This window comes from Dendrobium catenatum, unplaced genomic scaffold (assembly GCF_001605985.2).
Source record: "Dendrobium catenatum unplaced genomic scaffold, ASM160598v2 original_scaffold_117933, whole genome shotgun sequence".
NCBI classification, from domain to species: Eukaryota; Viridiplantae; Streptophyta; class Magnoliopsida; order Asparagales; family Orchidaceae; genus Dendrobium; species Dendrobium catenatum.
The window spans coordinates 223,421-243,529 of NW_021436368.1; the positions used below are offsets into that span (position 1 = coordinate 223,421).

The window sequence follows — 20,109 nt, forward strand, 5'->3', positions numbered from 1 at the left end:
AAGATTAATATATGATATCACTTATTCACACCTGAAAAGATTGAAGATCCACTTCATTCTCTATCTGTGATGGAAGATGACAAATAACCTATGATGCACCACGCACGGACACAGCGATACGGACACGAAATGACACAGATATGGGACACGGTTTTTTTTTTTTTTGAAAGCTGTGCATCATAGCTAATTACTTAGTCATGAAGAGATCGAAAGAGTATATGCTTAAATTTTTTTATGTATTTGGTTGGAGATAGCACCAAATAAACTTAAGCATCTATAAATATATAAGTAATAAGAATGAAGAGTGATGATTCTGAAATGTAAACAAATGATAGAAATGGTTATAAGCAATTCCACTAATCACTTGTTCACACCCATTCCTTTAAATAGATGGATCGGAGCAATAGCTTCACAGGCCTGTAATTAGTCCGATATATTTGCTTATATATATACTACCACGACAGAAAGCTCAGATGCTGGCATTTATGCACATATGTTGTAACACTTCGATACGAATACAGTGAGGAGGATATGATATAGGTTTCGTTTGGGACGGTTTTAGTACTATTTAAAGCAGCTTTATAGTACAAAAAAATTAATTTTTATATTTAAAAACTTTTTTAAGAAGCATTAAGAAAGCCACCCCAAACGAAGTCATAATTATAAATATTTCAGGATTGTATTGTGCCTTGTATATGTGTCATAATTAAGCTGCATATATTTTCTTTTCGGGAACTTTTGTGTGAATTAAATATAAACTCACACACATCATATATACAAGCTTCGAACACATACAAGATCATTAATTTAGTTGATAGAGTAATTAAGCTCTCAATTAACAACCAATATATCAATAATGTGGGCTACATGATATACAACATGTATTTTGATAAACCATTTGAGTACGTGCAATATCTGATCAATATATAGCTCATTTAATTTTAATAAAGAATAATTTTATCTCATTCATAATATTTAAGGCATTCAGATGAAATCAGACAGAACTTGAAACTTCTTTATTTCATCCTTTTCCTAGGCAAGAAGATGAAGATGTGAGAGCTCAATAGTGACATGCAATAGGAAAATAGAAGTTGAAATTAAGCATGCAGGCATATATGATTTGATGAATCATATTTACCTTAATTTCTCATGCTAAATAACTACCTCCTGCAGAAGAAAATATTATTCGTGAGCATATTATACGTACTTTGATATTTGTGGAAATATTCTATGATATAAATATATAAACAGAATAATCCAAATGAATGGGGGCATTGCCAACGGGCAAAATTATACATTCTTAATGCTGTTTCTTAAGAGTTCTTTGCATCCTTGGCATGCATGAGAGATTTGCCAAAATATTCAATCTTTATTATTCCTGATGATCAGTACAAAGAGATTTGCCTTTGTCATCGGCCAGCAATTGGCTCACAGCAGCCATGGTTGAGCTGCTCTTTTCCTTCTTCTGATGAGCCTTTCCAGCTGGGTTCCTATTGCTTGTGCCTTTGATCATATCCACTGCCTGTCTGACCTTCACTCCTCTTATCATCTATATTTGTTTCAAAATCAAACTCATCACAGTCAAATGCATACTTATATAAAAAATTAATGCTTAATAAATATCTATATATATAGATTTTTAGATAAACAGGCTAATAAGAGAAACATTACATATTTTCCAGACTTGGCATCGGAGTATATTACTATGAAATCTCCTTCTTGAAGTCCATTTGATTTGACAAAATCCCCTAACAAATTCAACATAAAATAATGCACCATAGAGAGAGAGTTAGGGTTCCTTAATTCATGAAGAATATTTAAATCATTATATTTTCATCAAAATTTAATTATTGAATTTATTTTGAGATTAATTGATGGCATAAATGAATTTATTAATTATCTATTGCTACCATCTCAAAATAAATTCAAAATAGTTCATATTTTGATCAATGTATCTTTATCCAATTTTTTTTTTCCTCATTCAGTAATCATGTGATAAACTAATTACATTATTACACAAATACCTGTGTTCTCCAAGAGGTACATTCTACTCTTGTTGTTCGGCCAAAACCTGCAGAAATGTTGAACTGCCATTTATCATTCAGTCAATAAAAATAAATGATAGGAAAATTATATTTAAAGTAGAAATATAAATATATGTATGTATGTAACAGTACCTATAACGCATGTTCCATACCCTTGAGGCTCCTATATCCTCCATTTCAATTGGTATTCCGTCCCTTGAATCAAGCATTGGGAGATGAATCTCTGCTTCTTTCTGTAAGAGATTTAAGGAAGAAATGATATTATTTAAGTAAATAAAATGTGATGTAAGTGTGAGAACTACTAACTATTTCTTATAATTTAGCTAATTATTTTTATAAACATTTGAAGTTTGACAAGATATCATATGCATTCCTTATTTTATATGTATTAATCAAGTTTCATAAAAAAAATAACTTTTTCTATTAAAAATATGATAGGAAATTAAAAGTGTTTTTAGGTTTTAATTATTTTGTATATCCATGCACAACTCATGCGTAGGGGTAAAAATAAGTCAAATCTGAGTGAGCTCAAATAGTGTTTTCTTGGCTTGTTAAGCAAATAAGTCAAAAAATTTATATTTGTTCAGGTTGTTCAATTATAGAGCCTAACATATGCTATTCATAATATATATATATATATATATATATATATATATATATATCGCAAAAACTGATCCAACAAGTTCATGTTTACTCCTCAAATAAACATGATTTAAAAAATCAAACTGAACTTGAACTAATTATCGAGCTAAACCTGATAAAAAAAATGCAAAAAGAACACTACGCATGAGGTCCAATAAAAAAATGGGCTCTATATACGCATGACATGTTAGATATAATAATCAGTATTGTTTATGTGTGGATTTAATTAAGGAGTGGAACATTATTCATATACAAAATATTATTTTACATCCTATTATTTTTTTAAGGAAAAAAAGCCACTTTAATATTAAACTAATATGAATCGAACCTTCCATAGTTTAGGCAATGAAGACTATATCCAACTATATATGTACCCCGTAGGGATCAAATCATATGTAAATCACAAAATAATATAAGAGTAGTTATATAAGTCTAAGAGTATGAAGCAAGTTTGCACCATCTTTTTCACAAAATACAATTATAGAAAAAAAAAATGTGAAAGCCGAGAATGGAGTAGAAAAATGTGAAATACAAAAAGAACTGATCTTCATTCAGGTCAAATGTTTGAAATCATTTGAAAGCCTCATTAATTAGAAATACATTAACATGATATACTCCCTGGCCTAAAAAAGATATTCGTATAATCATCTTCATGTTATAGAGTAATAAGCATAAGATTGTGATTAAAGGACAAATTAAGCATGTGGACATTATTGTAATACCTGCAGCTACAGAATCTAGTAAGGCTCTTCCCTTTATTTAGGTATGTTATTAAATTTAAAACTAGAAAGTCTAGAATGGAGTAGAAAAATGTCAAATACAAACAGAAAAATTCTATTAGGGAACAAGCGATGCTATATTGAGCCCTCTATTTCGTAGGATGTTAATATTTGACACAACTTGAAACCCGACCAGGAACCGAGTTGGAAAATTTCGGGTTCAGGTCAACCCGTTTGACATACGGGTCAGTTTTATGTTCTGTAAGACAACACGTTTCAAAAATCGGGTAGGGTTTGGGCTGACCCGAAAACCCAAAAATGAATCGAATTGACCCGTTTAGAAAAATTACCTCCCATATCACGACTCACACAAGCCTCACATCTCCGGCTCTCCCTCCATCCCTCAACTCCTAGCAAGTCTTATGTATAATCGCAACTCCAGCACCCTCCAGGCCTTAACTCCCATCCAAATGGATGGAGCTTCAGTCGCATGCAGTCACACCGCCATCGAATCGGCCGAATCTCGATCCATAATGGCGCAACCGATTCCGCCTCCTGCAGATCCAACCAGCCCAACCACCTCATAATGCTGCCTCCTGAATGAGCCATCAGATACACCGACTCCAGTCACAGCGCTCCTGATATTCTACTGCCAATCACATCGTATCCTGCAGTAGGCCAGTAGCCATCAGATCTACCTCTGGTCTTTAGCAAGGAGAAATCGCAGTCGACTGTGCCCATTTCGTGTTCGTGGGTTGGGTCAGGTCAACCCAGTAACTAGGGGTGTCAATATTTAACACGACACGAAAATCCGACACGAAAACCCGACCCGAAAAAGCCGGGTTTGACACATCAATATTATTATTATTACTAATATTATTATTATTACTACTACTGATTTACTATTACTTTCATTATTATTGATTCATTATACTGATTATTAATACTGAGCCCGTTATATACTAAGTATGTTATTCATATAATGATATGATACATGTGCATACGTTTATATGATTTTACTATATTAATATTATTCTAACCATTCTTATTTATGCTTTGAATTTAGCACTCTGTACAATTATTTATTGATTGATATTACTAATATGATGACTGCTTTATTAATTCGACACCCGTACTAATTTATTGGTTTCTCCACTATTATTTTACTAGCTTTTGTACCATATTATTTTTATCATTTATAGATTTATTACTATTGTATTTGAGTTTTATTGTTTCTATATTAATTCTTGATAATATAAATATTGCTGCTATGATTTGACCGTAGACATGTATATTACTCTTTTGTCGTACTTTGTGTTAGTTATAGAATTTGATTATTTGTTGGACACTTGAGCTCATTATATATGGTTAACTGATTTCAGGTCAAGGGAAAGGTCTTATTATTTTAGCTATTATTTTATAATCGAGGTTGATCATATCATAATTCTTATGTTGCATATTTTGTTAAATAAAATAAGTTCAAATATAAATAATATTTTATTTATAAGTACTCTTCGATATTTATGTGAAAGTATAATTGTTGATCTATTAACAAGTATACTTTGGCACCTATATGAAAGTGCATGCCATTATAATTCAAGTGACAAATTGTAGAATGTTAATTATAATTTATGTTCAAGTTTTAAACATATTACTGTGTTCTTCTAATAATAGTGATATAAGTAATCTTTTATCCATGTTTTCTAAAAAATAAAGGTAATGTTCTTATAATTAATATTTAAATCTTTTTAGTATATATTACAAATATGAGTATTGATATTTATAATAGAAATTAGGATAATCTACTAAGCATGTGATCACTCACCCAATTGTTAATGAAATTTCAAGAAAAGGAAAGGGTCCAACAAAATAAAGAATGATAAGGATATAATTGTCAGGAGCTTAGTATTAAGGTGCTTTGAAACCCAATTATTATATTTTGATTTATAGAATAATTTTGGACATAATTATTTGTATATGATTCATAAAATTATTTTGGATTATTCAGTTTACTCTGATTTATTCTATATTATAGTTGAGTAAATTAATTTCAAGATTTAATTCTTCCATTAGGTTTTGGGACACCCCCCAATCACAAAGAAATGACATATTATATCCAAATTATGACTTCCAAATTAAAATTTGCCCACCATGGCTATACAATTGCATATTTAGAGCCATGGGCAAAACCCCATTGGGGTCAGGGGGAGCAATTTCCCCCTTCAAAAAATTTATAATAAAATTATTTATATGATTTTTAAGGTAATTTATCCCTTTTAGTTCATTTTTTAATCTTTATTACAAAGGTTTTTAGGCAATTGTCCCCCTAAAAATTTTAAAATACTATGGTTTTTAAGTAATTGCCCCAACAAATAGCAAAGAGAATTCATCATTGAATTCCAAAAATATCATTTAAACCAAAATTTGTTCTGGGGGCGCTGCCCCTGAAAAACCCAGCAGGGGCGCTGCCCCTTGACCTGCGACTTGACCAGGCAGGTCGAACCTCGCCAGGGGGCGCTGCCCCCTTGGACCCCCGACAGATATGCCTTATAAGTTTGCCCCCCCTGAAAATTAGGGCTTGTTCCGCCCCTGTTTAGAGCATAGTTTGTATTTTGAATGTAGATTGGGGTAGGCAAGAACCCTGAAAAAAAGAGAAAAAAATCCCTAGAGCTTTGGATATATAAAGGAACTGAAGCAGCCACCTAAACAATCAAACACAAAAGAAATCTCCAAGCAAAGAGACAATTAGGGTTCTAGATTTAAAAAATCAAAGAAATCTACAAGTTTTTTATTCAAATTATTTTAGCATAAAATACAAAAAAAAAAAAATCAAAGTTCATAATAATTTTGAAAAATGAAAAATCATTGAAGAGATTTCATAAAGCTGTAGAGACTCATAGCGAAAATATGAAATTCTCAAAGATTTTTTTTTCTAGAATTATATATATTAGTATATTACGTGTTATAACTTATAAGAGGATAGAATGTAGTAATTACTCTGAATGATGATCAATAGGGGTGGTATGACTTACTTTGGGAAGAACAATCCTTCCAAGGCTCCCCACATCGCTCTGCTTCAGCACTTTCCGAAGCAAAAATTTATAGTTATTTTCCGACTTGATTCCGTCCTGCACATCATTTCTTATCAAATTATTTCATTACATCAATATCTGATTATCAAAATTCACTTTCTTTTCTGGTTCAAACTTATGAAATGGAGAAAAAATAGTCACCCGACGTCTCTCTCCAGGTGAAGTGGTACGCTTGTGTAGATAATTCTCCTCATGCATCGGCGTTATGGTGGGAGGAGACGGCGCCACAGCAGCCAACGTTGCTGCCGGCGAAGACGGAATGTCGGCGGGTAGAGATGGAAAGTTGCTTGCATTGTCTTTATTAACACTAGAGTGAGAAGAAGAAGTTTCCTCTGTTACAATTATATTATCCGAACTCTGTAGCTGTTGGTTCTGCTGCTGTTGGCTTCTGTGGGGGTGAAGAGAGGAAGATTTTCTATGCCGAGCCATTCTCTTCTTCCTAGCCTCTTTAGTAGCCGATGCCGTCTGGCCCGGATAATACATTGGCAAATACTGCGGCGGTGCCTGCACTGGCACAGGCACCGGCACCGGCACCTGCACAGGCACCGGAACCGGCACCTGCACCGGCACTGGAAAGTTTTGCAGGCTTGGTGAAGGCGACTGCTGCCCAAATGGCGCGTAATGAATCACTGATGATGTCGAGGCCGGTGACAATAACTGCTGCCATGGATGAGCTGAGAAAGCCTGGTCATTGTAGTAATGGTAAGACGGCACAGCTACAGCAGGAGCCTCGCCTCTATAACCGGGCATCACCGGAGGGCAAGAGGACTCCCCTGCATAAGGCATCCAAGAGTTGCAGGGCACAGTTTCCTGGTAGAAGTCAATATTAGGATTAGAAGTAGTTGCGATATGAGTAGGTGGAAGAGGAATCGTTGGAGGAGGAAGGAGAGGCGGTGGAGCGTAAGTTGGCAATTCCTGATCTCTTGTTGATCCGCGGTTGCGTCGTCTTCTCTTCTTGAGATGGTGATTTTGAACCCAATCAAGAATGAGCTTGAGAAGCTGAACTCGCCCCTGTTTTCCCCCGCCGAGACGGCGAGCCGCGCACTCAATTGTCGAGCGCTTGAGCTTAATGCTCCTCAAATCTTCCGGCGAAATCAAATCTTTGTTTTCCTTCAGCCATTCTAAGAAAACGTTAGCTAAATCCTCCGACGAGCAATCATCCCCGCCGGACAAAAATCCCAACTTTTCTTCATTCCCGGGTTGCTGGTCACCGCCGCTGCCACCGGCCCAGTTTCTTTCGTCCGGGAAGAAGGACCGCGATGAATCCCACGTGGACTCGATAGGCTCGTCCGTGCAGGTCTCCCATAGATCTATATCATCACCAAGAATATCAAATCCGGCGTCGGTGATGGGAGCCAGAGGGTCTTCACTCGCCGCCGCTGGGTGCATGCCACCATCAGTCTCAGTGGGGGTGAAGAGGAACGACCACGGTGATGAAGATGAGAAAGAGGAGGAAGAAGAAGAGGAGGAAGTCGATTGTTTGGGAAGAGTGGAAGCCGCCGATGAATAAGAGGCCGACGCCGATGGAGAAGAAAGGCATCCGAAATCAGCAAGTGAAGGAAAGGCGTCTTCTTCGTCCGAAAAAATCAACTTTTGAGCTGATTCTTCCATATCAATCAGCATATCCTCCACCTGCGACGGTGTCATAGACTTCTCTTCTTCTCCGGCTAACTCCTCCACCTTCTTATCGTTCACGCTGGAAGCCTCTCCTCCATCAAATTCCATCTCTCCAGCCTCAAAATCACCCATTTCCCTCTACCTCTTCGAATTGAACCACATCGGAACCCTAAAAAGGCTGAAACCGCTAAGTAACAAAAGCCAAGAAATAAAATAAAATAAAAAGTAAAGATAACCACCTTTTTGATATTATAAAATAATTGGGGTGCTAAGCGACAAACGACGAGGCCAAAGGATGGAGAAAATAATGGTTGGCTTAATTGCAATTTTATAATAATTGCAGAATGTGCGGAATTAGAGCTTAAGAAGGAAGGAAGGAAAGAAGGAAATTAGCAAAATCGTCCATCCAGTACGAGGAAACATGGAAAACGACTTCCATCCAGTACTTTCTACTTCCCCTGGCAGGAAACAACAAATATATTATTGCAGAAACACCCCTCCCTCATGCACCTCTCATATTGCAAATTTCTTCTCTTCTTCTCTCGGTCTTCAGTGCAGACGATACGGCTTCAGTTCAGTGAGATAGATATATACGAGGAGGAAGAAGAGGGTAGTGCTGATATTTAGTAATGTTGGAGGGGGGGAGATGCAAAAGGATGGGAAGAGTTTGAGCACAGTTAAACGATGACAGGTGGAGCGACGTGATTGGTTCCATGAGCGGTGCCGCAGTTGCCACTCTTCTCTCTCTCTATCTCTCTCTTCGTCGGCTGCGTCCACACCTAACAGCGTCTAATTTCCCGCCTGCTTATTTCTATTTTCTTTAAAAATATTATTTAGATGGAAGAAGTGCTTATCCTCTTCTAATTTTGATTATCCCTTTATATTCATATGATATAGTTTTATCATTTTTATTTTCTTTTCGAGAATCTCATATACCCTAAATAGTGATATTAAATCATATATGTTAATATAAATTTATGTTATGTTATCAGTGGAGCAAAAATAAGAATCAAATTCCTTTTTTTTTTAATTTGTAATATTATGTTACATCCAATGTCAGTTTTTATTGTAGTTATGAGGAGAAATTATTCTATGCGGAACACGGACAGCAAAGAACCGTCCGGATGTGAGTGTACACAGTATTTGTACATACTGTGTATAAAAAAATCAAACTAAATTCAAAATTATACTCAGTGTACACTCATATCCGAATGGTTTTTACCATCCGTACTCCATACGGAATAAGACACATTCATTGCAGCATTAATAGTTCTTGATAGAGAGATGTACGTTTGTTTTCTATTTGGAATTGGATATATACTATGAAATATATGTGAAATTATTTTATGCGGATACGGACGCCGTCCGGCCAGAGGTGAAGTAGAATACATCATGTCATGACCTGCTTGCTGTGTATTACGACTGTATACCTAGTGACATGGTGCATTTTAATTCACCTTCGGACGATCCTGTGTCCTCACAGAATAATTTCTTGAGATATAGATATCCCAATATATAAATTTGGAGGATATACCACAAAAGATTGTTTGATAAAAAAAAAATTAATTTGGTTACAACTTGATTTGATTTATTCAATTCAAATCCAATGTCAAATAAATTCAACTAACCCTAATAGGATAGGGAAAGTACTAGTCAAATGAAGCATGTAGATAATATTAATATATCAAGCAAAATTGAAACATAAAATGCTCATAAACAATAAATTATAAACTAATATATTCTTGGCCTATTATCAAAATACTTATATTTTATAAATATTCCTCAAACAAGCAAGAAATAATGCTTGCAATCTTCTTTGAAGTTAATAAATTGCTAATGGGAATAGATCTTAAGCCAAAAATTAAGTCACCTTACCTTCTATCTTAAGTTTGCCTCTTGGGAATTTGGAATTCTTAATTGGATAAAATTCTCTTAGGTCAATAGACAAATTGCTTTAGAAAATAGTCAAATTTATCAAAGAAGAAAGAGTTGGGAGATAGAATCAAATTTGAATGCCAATAGCACATATATTATATCAAGAAGAGAAAGAACCAAGAAAATAGCACAAATTAAAGCCCCATTTTATTATTTATGGAGAACAAGAGAAGGTTGACGACCAATTTCTTCCACCGCAGAGGCCATTTCAAGAAAATCTTGAGTGTTGATCATAGGAAGTACATAACATTCACAACACCATCCCCATGTGAATTACTATGAACCCCTTTGGCCACCATGCTCTCAACCAGCCAAACATCATAGTCATGTCTTCCATCCATAAGAGAAAGCTGATAAATACAAGTTATCACACCTAAAGAAGCGAACATTTATGAATATACATGATAACACAATCATTATCTTTATTGTGATCAATCATTATGAAGTTATGCGCATTCTTATTTTGATGAATTAACTACCTTTCTAATGATAACAATAGCTAATGCATGCAAATGCAAGAAATGTTTTTACAACCACAACAAATATATTTATTACCATCTAGTATATATCCTTCACTCACAAGGAGAGTAGTATTAAACTAATAGTACACATGTTTTTCCATACTATACTTTCATATATGTGGAATTTATAATACAAAGAAGCATGCAAATATAGAAATAAGCCAAATGAAAGGGAACCCTACGTGCCAACAAAATACAATTATACATCTTAATTTAGCTCCTCCACACTCATATAAAGTATTGTTTCTTATAAGTTTACATATCCTTTGCATGATCAATCATGGCAATCATGAGCAAGATTTCATGATCCCCATAACTTATTGAATTAATTCCCCAAGGCATAAGGAGATTTGCCTTTGTCATCCACGGCCATGGTTGAATTGTTCTTTTCCTTCTTCTGATGAGTAGCTTTTCTTGAGTTATGATTGCTTGTTCCTTTTATCATTTCCACTGGTTGTCTAACCTTCACTCCTCTTATCATCTATTTATTAAGCAAAATCAACCTCAACATAGTCAAAACATGCATTAAAAAATAGTAGTGCTAAATTTATAGCTATACATAGATATATACAAAAAGAAGAGAAGTAGTACATATTTTCCACACTTGATGTCAGAGTATATTACTATGAAATCTCCTTCTTGAAGTCCATTTGATCTCACAAAATCCCCTAACAAGTTCAAATATAAAATCATAAACTATCAAGAGAGAGAGAGAGTGAAAATTTACACTATTGTGTATATCTATACCTGTGTTCTCCAAGAGGTACATTCTACTCTTGTTGTTAGGCCAAAACCTACAAATAAAGTTGAGCTACTAATTACTAGTCGATCAACATATGAAAACGAACAATAAATAGTATAGAGCATGAAGACTTCAAATGTAAACTAGCTAGAAAAGATTTAGCAGTACCTGTAACGCATATTCCATACCCTTGAGGTTCCAATGTCCTCCATTTCAATTGAGATTCCATCCCTAGCATCAAGCTCTGGGAGATTAATCTCTGCTTCTTTCTTTTAAAATTACAGGAAGAAACACAATTTTAGTATAATATTAAGCTGGTGCGGTAAATAAGACGTGATATACACATCTAAAAAAATTATCAATTCTCATCTTACCTAAAATTTAGCTAATTATTTTTATAAATATCCGAGGTTTGAACAAAATGTTAATCACAAATCTTATGTTGTATATTTCATCCAACTTTTATTAATTTATTAATTAAAAGTTTCCTTTTTTATATTTTAAGAAATATGATTGAAAAATGTGTTTCATATTTTATGTAGTAAAAGGCATAGAAAAATATAAACAACTAATTAGGTATAAAGATTATACATATAATTGTAGCTATTTACTTGTTAAACTATTAAAAAAAGTTAGAATTTAAAAATAAAATCACACTTAAGATGGTGTTTAATCATTTATGTATCCATAGCACATGTGGCTCAAATATAATCATGACATTTATATATATAAGAATCTATCATTATTATTATTATTTTTTAATTCTTAATCTCTCTCCAACGACTCAAGTCTTCCTCCTTTTTATTTCAAGAATTTATTGGAAGGAGAAAGCTTTTAGAACTTGCGCAAGGTTAAAGAGAAAGATTTTTTTTATTTCTCACTTTGTTTGATAAAATTCAGCTATCATTACTATTTATAGTACTAGTGTATTTCTATTAAGATTATGCCAACATATTTCAATGTAATGATTATAATTAAGCCTTAAGATAAATCTTCTATTTTCTACCACAAAGGTCATTAAATGACATTCTAGATTTTTTTTAATTAAAAAATATTCTCTTATAATCAATTATGACCGTAAGTTTTTTTAAGCTAGTAATAATAATTATTATAACAAAAGATATTTATAATAGTGTTAAAATAAAATAATAAAATTTAATAAGATTATGAAATATGAAAATATTTATCAATTTCAAAAGGCATTGCAACTCCTCAAACTAATTTTTTCCCCCTAAATTGCAGAAGATAGAAAGCAGTACTTAATGGAAGTAGTGAAGATATGTGGCTCACTTTGGGAAGAACAATTCTTCCAAGATTGCCCACATCGCTCTGCTTCAACACCTTCTGCAGCAAAAATTTGTAGTTCTTTTCCGCCTTCATTCCTTCCTGTGTCACATCTGATTATCAAAATCATCTTTCCATGCAGATTTAATCAAACTTTAAATTTCAAAATAAAAATAAAAATAAAACAAAAGGAAAACTAGTTAATCACCAAACGTCTATCTCCAGCTGATGATGCATGCCTATGTAGATGATTTTCTTGTTGCGTCTGCGCCATTGTTGCAGAAGATGGAGTAGGCACTCCCGGCGATAGAGATGGAATATCAGGCGCCGGCAAAGAAGACAAGAAAGGCCAGTTGCTAGAATTGTCTTTATTAACATTGGAGTGAGCAGAAGAGGTTATTTCCTCTCCTACAACCATTGTATCCGAACTATGCTGCTGCTGGTTCTGTTGTTCTTGTTGTTGGCTTCTATGTTGGTGAAGAGAGGACGACGACCTTCTGTGCCGAGCCATCCTCTTCTTGCGAGCCTCTTTGGTTGCCGATGCCATCAACCCCGGGTAATATACTGGGAAGAAATGTGCTGCCACCGGCGGCGGCCGTGGAGTCTGTCCAAACGGCGAGTAATGAACGGCCGCCGGTGACAAACCTTGCTGCCATGGCTCAGCTGAGAAATTAGCCTGGTCGTTGTAGTAATAGTTAGGTGGCACAGCTTCACTTGTGTAACCGGGCATCGTCGGCTGGAAAGAAGGCTCTCCTGTATAAGGCATCCAAGAGTTGCAAGGCACAGCTTCGTGGTACAAGTCAATATTATTTGGATTAGAATTCGCTGCTCCCTGTGGAAAGGGAAGGCTGGAGCTAATAGGAGGAGGAGGAGGAGGATAGTTATAGAATTCTTGATCTCTTCTTCCTATAGTTTCTGATCCGCGACTTCGACGTCTTCTCTTCTGAAGATGGTGATTTTGAACCCAAGCAAGAATAAGTTTGAGAAGCTGAACACGGCCCTGTTTTCCACCTCCGAGACGTCGAGCAGCGCACTCTATTGTTGAGCGCTTCAGCTTAATGCTTCTAAGATCTTCCGGCGAGATCGAGTCCTTGTTTCTCTTCAACCAGTCCAAGAAAACGTTAGCTAAATCCTCCGACGAGCAATCATCTCCGCCGCATAAAAATCCCGTCTTTTCTTCGGTCGCCGTTTCTCCCGAGAAGGAGGAGGATGGTTCCCATATGGACTCAGTACGCTCTTCGGTGCAGTTCTCCCATATATCTGTTTCATCCTCAACAATATCAAAACCGGCGTCGATGGGAATAAGCGGGTCTTCACTTGTGGCAGCTGACGCCTGCATCGTCGGCGGCGGAGGCTGCATGGGACCCGTTTCAGAGGAGGTAGTTGATGATGATTTGATGGAGAAGTAGGGAACAGTATTGTGATGAGTGGAAATAGCCGATGAGAGAGAAGGCGACGCAGAGGGAGAGGAGAGACACGGGAAGTCAGCAAGTGAAGGAAAGGCGTCATTTTCGTCGGAAAAGAACAAATTTTCAGCTGTTTCATCCAAATCAATCAACATATCCGGCATAGGAGATGGCGGCGGCGTTTGATTCTCTTCTTCTCCGGCGAACACCACCTTGTTATCGTTGTAGCTGGAAGCTTCTCCATCTAATTCCCTCTCTCCTTCCACAGAACCTCCCATCCTCCTCGCCGTGCTAATTGGACAACGTCCACCGCAACCCTAAAACCACTATATATATATAACAAAACAAAACAGGTCATTATTGTATAAAATAATTGAATATGAGACTGACGTTATGAAAATTTGAAAGATTAATTACATTTTAGAAAAAATGCTGAAGGGATTTAGAGCTTTTGTTTGAAGAACAAGAAGAAGACGACGATGGAGAAGAAGAAGAAAGAAAAGAATAAAGAAAAATCGTGTTTTTATACTCCGAACAAGGCAAAGAACCTCTGATCAATTCTCCTCCCAAAAAAAAAAAACAATAATAACGTCCTCTGACGCAATTAATAAGTCAAACAAAACCATGAGCTACTGATGAAACTGGAAGCTTTAATTACAGTAAAGGGAGGGCAATGTGGATATTTAGCGAGAGAGGAGGGCGAGAGAAGTTAAGAGGACGAGATTGAGTTGGAAGGGAGGAGTTCGAGCCCAGCAAAGAGTCGCCAGGCGTAAGGACGGTATTGGCGCCATGAGCGGCTGCGCGCGCCTAAAGCCTCGACGGCGCCGTTTGAAAACAGGAGCTGGGAAAATATATATATATATATCAGAAGAGTTTGAAGAGGGGGAGAGATGTAAAAAAAGAAGGATTTGTGAGCAGTAAAACGTTGCCAGGTTGAACGACGTGGTTGGTTCCATCAGCGGTGCCACCTCACAGCACCATTCCCGCTTTCTTTATTTCTATTTTCTTTAAATATTATTTACTTGGAAGAAGCTATATATCCTCTTCTAATTTTGATTATCTGTTTACTTTTCTCCTCTATTGCTATATAAAACATATCTTTTTTTTTTTTTAGAATCATATATCGGAAGCGTCTCACTCTCACATAATTTTATCATCATAAAATAACATTACATTGAAATTAAGATTAGGAAATAATTATATAAATTTATGTTACCAGTGCCTATCAAAATAGTGATGAGAACTATGAAAAGTACTACAAAATAACATTTAAATTCATTTTTTGTGATGTTATCCTTATTAACATCAAAATTCCCCTATCCACCTCCGTCAAATATTTAGCAATCAGATGAGCTATCACAACCATAGGTGATTAAATCAAATCATTAACACACCTACTCATAGCATCTAAGCAATCCAAATCCACTGATCAGGAACAACCACGTTTGAACATGGGAACACATGCCAGCCAACAATCAGGGGCGGATCCAACTTCTTTTTTCAGAGTGGACATTTTTTTTTTGTGGGGGATGGGCAAAGACGCTTAAGATTAATAAAATTAGGGTAATTTTTTTTTTTTTTAGTGGGAGCAAAATGCCCAAAAAAATTCAAACTATTCTAAAAAATATTCCCACTAAAATTTAATTTTTTTTTTTTATGGTGGACATTTTCCCTCCCTCACTACATGGGGGATCCGCCCATGCCAACAACACCCCATCCCCAATAGAGGTAGTATTTTCATTCTCAATAGTTATTTTCTCACTCGCAAGAACAGGTTCCACATTAACAGTTGTTTCATGCTCAGGAAGCTCAACCAAACTTCCCACATTGGTAATAGGGGCAGAAAAATCAGCTAAATGAGGATGCAAAATATGACATTCAGATTTCGAATGATCCAATATTTTATAATGAGCTCAATAAGAGGGCAATTCTTCCATTTCCACCATCTGAATATAACCCATAGTTTCCAAACCAAGCCAAACTTGGTTAGGGTATCACTTGGTAACATTTAACTCCACAAAGAATGCGAGCAACCAAGAGCCTTGTACCATTATAAGTAGCATTGTCCGATCACAACGGAGAGCCAAATAATGATCCAAGCCCAAAAAGAATATTGGGAGAGAATAAATGTAGCCAGAGATTGAGAAAGGAAACCCAAATAGGGATTGCATGAGATTTAATATATAGTAATGTCAAAATGAGGAGTCCATTTAAATAACTTCCTATAATAATAATTACAAATGAAATAAGAATAATGAGAAAAAATCCTAAAGTAATCTAGGTCATTCAACAACTTAATCAAAACATTCTTAGAATTGAGCAAAGTGATAGAAAAGTTGCTTATAAGCTTTAGTTGAAAGAAACAATTTCATATAGAACCAAGAGGTGGACTGCAATCGATAAATTTCCCCACCAAAGCAAACTCGAGAGAATAAATGTAGCCAGAGATTGAGAAAGGAAACCCAAATAGGGATTGCATGAGATTTAATATATAGTAATGTCAAAATGAGGAGTCCATTTAAATAACTTCCTATAATAATAATTACAAATGAAATAAGAATAATGAGAAAAAATCCTAAAGTAATCTAGGTCATTCAACAACTTAATCAAAACATTCTTAGAATTGAGCAAAGTGATGGAAAAGTTGCTTATAAGCTTTAGTTGAAAGAAAAATTTTCATATAGAACCATGCAAGAGGTGGACTGCAACCGATAAATTTCCCCACCAAAGCAAACTCAAACAGAGTTGCCAGAGCCAGCATTTCGACATCAAAAATCCAAAGAGACGGTAAACCATGGCAAGTGGAGATTTTTAGTTCAGGAAAAACCGGCGAGGACGAAGCCCCATATAGAGCTTCCTTAAAGGATAGCCCTTTTTACTTGCCATCTAAGAGCTCAGGGTCATTCAACCGGTTAACAGTTAAGAAGAGACGAGGAAGCGAGTGGTCCCCGCGTGAAAGAGGAGAGAAACCCTAGCCATCCAACCTTTTTTTGTTTTCCATCTCTGAAATGAAGTAAAGGGCCTATTTTTAATTTAAAAAGCATATGACTAGGCTTCTAAATAAGATGGAAATTTTTTTTATAAGTATTATAATGTACTTAATTGGTCAAACCTTGCTGTTGTTTATTTTTCTGAAAAAATAGCATATCTAAAATTTCATTTAGGAGAAAAGTATAATCACTTGTATATGCATGTGGATTGCTTTTAGAAATTGAAGCACATGAGAAACTAATTTGCTTGTGAGATTCTTCATTAAATTCTCTTTTCCTTCACATGCTGCTAATATTGTCGAGGTTTGTCTCTATAAATCCATGAACTTCTCTTCTCTTTCACATATCATCGGATCTCATTGATGCCATCATAAACTCCCCTTCTCCTTCAAATGGCCCCAGGACTCATCTCCTTCACACACTATTATATCCTCTCAATGCCCAGCTTGAACTCCCCTTCTTTTTTTTTGGTTAAAACTCACAACGGGGCCTACGCGTTAATTAATGGGAAAATTACAAGTCCTTAAGGGGACCATCAACCCGCTACCGCTCAAAGAGCTACAATCAATAAAAAAGATAAAAAAACCTAAGGGCCGATTGTCCCCATCTATATTAAATACAAAATTGTCTAGATACATTCTAAGCCGGCACGGAAGGAGTGCCCAAAAAATAAGGAGAACTAAGGAAATCCCATCAGCCCAAGCTCCTTTGTCAAAAACTTCCTCAAGGTGGAAGCAAACCTGCAAAAAAGATAGAATAGAACGAGACGGGAAACGAAAGAACATGAAAACAAAAATACCCTTGAACCACATGGCAACACCAGCGTCCCGATCCAAAAAAGGCAGATCAAATATACACACCTCCGACAGAACCAGCAGCCTGCAAACCACTAAGAAAACAGGCAAACCAAAATCAGAATAGTTAAACATTAAATAAAAACCCAGAAACCTCAATCCAGAAGAGCCGGGCCTCGAACCAAACCAACCCCCATCCAGAATAACCAAAAACCTGAAACAGCAATCCAGGGCATACCCACCAGCACAACCAAAAACCCCCCTTCCAACGCCCAGCTATTGACCTCGATTTTGCCTAAACATGAGCATAGTAGACTGAGTTGACCAAGTCAACCTTTGACTTGGTCAACCCAAGCCTAAATGGGTCAAAATTGACCCATTAAGCCCTTTTAGAGTCTAAATCAAACCCAATCACTTTCATGACTCAATCCTTTGATCTCATTGACCTAATTGACTGATTTGACCAGGTCAAATGTTGACGTGGTCAAATCTAGTCATTAATAGGTCATTATCACCTATTTAGAGCCAAATTGGTGCCCATTCAATGCTCTAATTAATCCCTATTGATTTGAAATTGAAACCCACGGCTATTTCCCTCTAATTTCCCTCCCAAATAGCTGGTGATTAGATCTAGGCCGTTCAAGATAGGTTAGGGGATTTAAATAGTGAAAATTAGGTCAAAAAGAGGACTTTTGGTTAATTTCTCCCTCTCCAAGTCTCCTTAGCCCGAGATTTTTGAAGAGAGAGCTCCTCTTACCTTCCACTTGATTTCCCGACCAAATCCCGACGACCCCAAGCCGCTGGCGACGTCAACTCCGGCGAACCGAGGCCAAGGGACGTCCAGAGCTTCTTCCATCCGATCAAGGCCTTTTTGGAGCTCGATCTCAAGAGGAAGATTGTTCGTGAGGAGTCTACGAGTCCAACGAGCTCAAGATCTCCCGAATCCACCGTGTGGATTGAGGTATATCTCTAACCCTAGTTAGAACACTTAGGGTTAATTAGCGTCGTCGTTAGCATGTATTAATTCAAAATAAAACTTCCCCACTGTTGCTCTTCACGCATAGAAGATCTAAAATTTCATGAGATTTGGTACAGCCGTTTGGGAGAACGAAGCAAGAATAGCCCTAGGGTTTCGGATCGGGCGTTGCATGGCTTGCGAGATATCTGAACCGTTGATCCTGTGATCAACGGTTCGGATCGCGCCATACCGCGGGCGATCCGATCCATGTGCTTGGTTCTGACGGACGGGCTCCCATCCGACTCGATCACCACCGTCCGATTTGGACAGCGGGTGATCCAACGGCGGCCAGTGCTCGCCGACGTGGATGAGTGTCCACGGATGATTGCGGCATGATAATACCCGGAGGCTCCCCTTTATCATCCCCAGTCAAAACAGAACCAATCCCGGGTTCGGCAATAGGCTGATGAAGATCCACAGATTCGGCAATAGGCTGAGGAAGATCCTCCTCCTCAACCTCGGTAGCGACAATATTAGGAATAGTAACCAAAGAACTAGTCGGATCGTTAACCAAAGCATGCAACCCATCTTCTTCCACCTGATTAGACTCAACAATAACATTAATATTGGTATTCACAATATTATTCACTTCTTCCACAATAGCATGAGTAACCGTTCGATTAGAACCAAAAGCAGATTGTAAAGATAAATTAGGAATCATATTGTTGCCAACCTCTTGAATATCATTACCTTTCCCCACCTCATTCACAATACCTTCCCCCACCTCCCCAATAACATGAGATATAAAATCCGATGAAATGTTGCCACCTTGCACGGTGGGCAGTTCCTCCACCTCCTTACCAAATCCTTCCAACATGTCCTGATTACAACCCTTAATGGTATTCACTTCTTGAAGCAAAGAAGGTTTAATTTGTTCCTTTGGTTTCTTAAGGTTTGGATGTAATTTAAAACAGTAGTTCATGTTATGCCCATGCATTTTACAATGCGTACAAAAAAATAGGAAAATTTTCAAATTCCACCTTTTGAAAATAACCATTCAGTTCTGACCCAAGCCATATCTCATTAGGAAATTTTTTTGAAATATCCACCTCAACCAAAATCCTGGCCACAGACAGATGGGAAACCGAAGCCGTCGCCTGATCAGTTTGCAATGGCCGACCAAGAATGGAAGCCAAACCAAACAAAACTTGAGAATTAAAAAAAAGCAGTCTAAGGTTAGTAAACAATACCCATACAGGAACAATAGGAGATTCATGACGAACATCAAAGTCGGGAGTCCATTTGAGAAGCCGCATCTGGCAGGATTGAATGTAATAGGAACGCCTAGAAAAGATCCTGCTATA

The 20,109-nt window shown here is 36.6% G+C and overlaps 2 protein-coding genes across 2 annotated transcripts; both read right to left on the minus strand.

The window, feature by feature from the left end:
• Window positions 1-1,372: 1,372 nt before the first annotated feature.
• LOC110113986 (regulatory protein viviparous-1-like) lies at window positions 1,373-8,247 on the minus strand. The gene is made up of 6 exons (XM_028692102.1): window positions 6,640-8,247; window positions 6,439-6,534; window positions 2,178-2,278; window positions 2,025-2,071; window positions 1,672-1,748; window positions 1,373-1,549 (listed from the first exon to the last, which is right to left on the minus strand). Exons 1-6 carry the CDS (start codon window positions 8,245-8,247, stop codon window positions 1,373-1,375), a joined length of 2,106 nt encoding a protein of 701 aa, XP_028547935.1.
• Window positions 8,248-10,280: 2,033 nt separating this feature from the next.
• LOC110113985 (regulatory protein viviparous-1-like) lies at window positions 10,281-18,643 on the minus strand. The gene is made up of 10 exons (XM_028692103.1): window positions 18,545-18,643; window positions 17,934-18,001; window positions 17,734-17,872; window positions 12,806-14,320; window positions 12,604-12,699; window positions 11,482-11,582; window positions 11,319-11,365; window positions 11,163-11,239; window positions 10,926-11,052; window positions 10,281-10,423 (listed from the first exon to the last, which is right to left on the minus strand). Exons 1-10 carry the CDS (start codon window positions 18,641-18,643, stop codon window positions 10,281-10,283), a joined length of 2,412 nt encoding a protein of 803 aa, XP_028547936.1.
• Window positions 18,644-20,109: the final 1,466 nt, after the last annotated feature.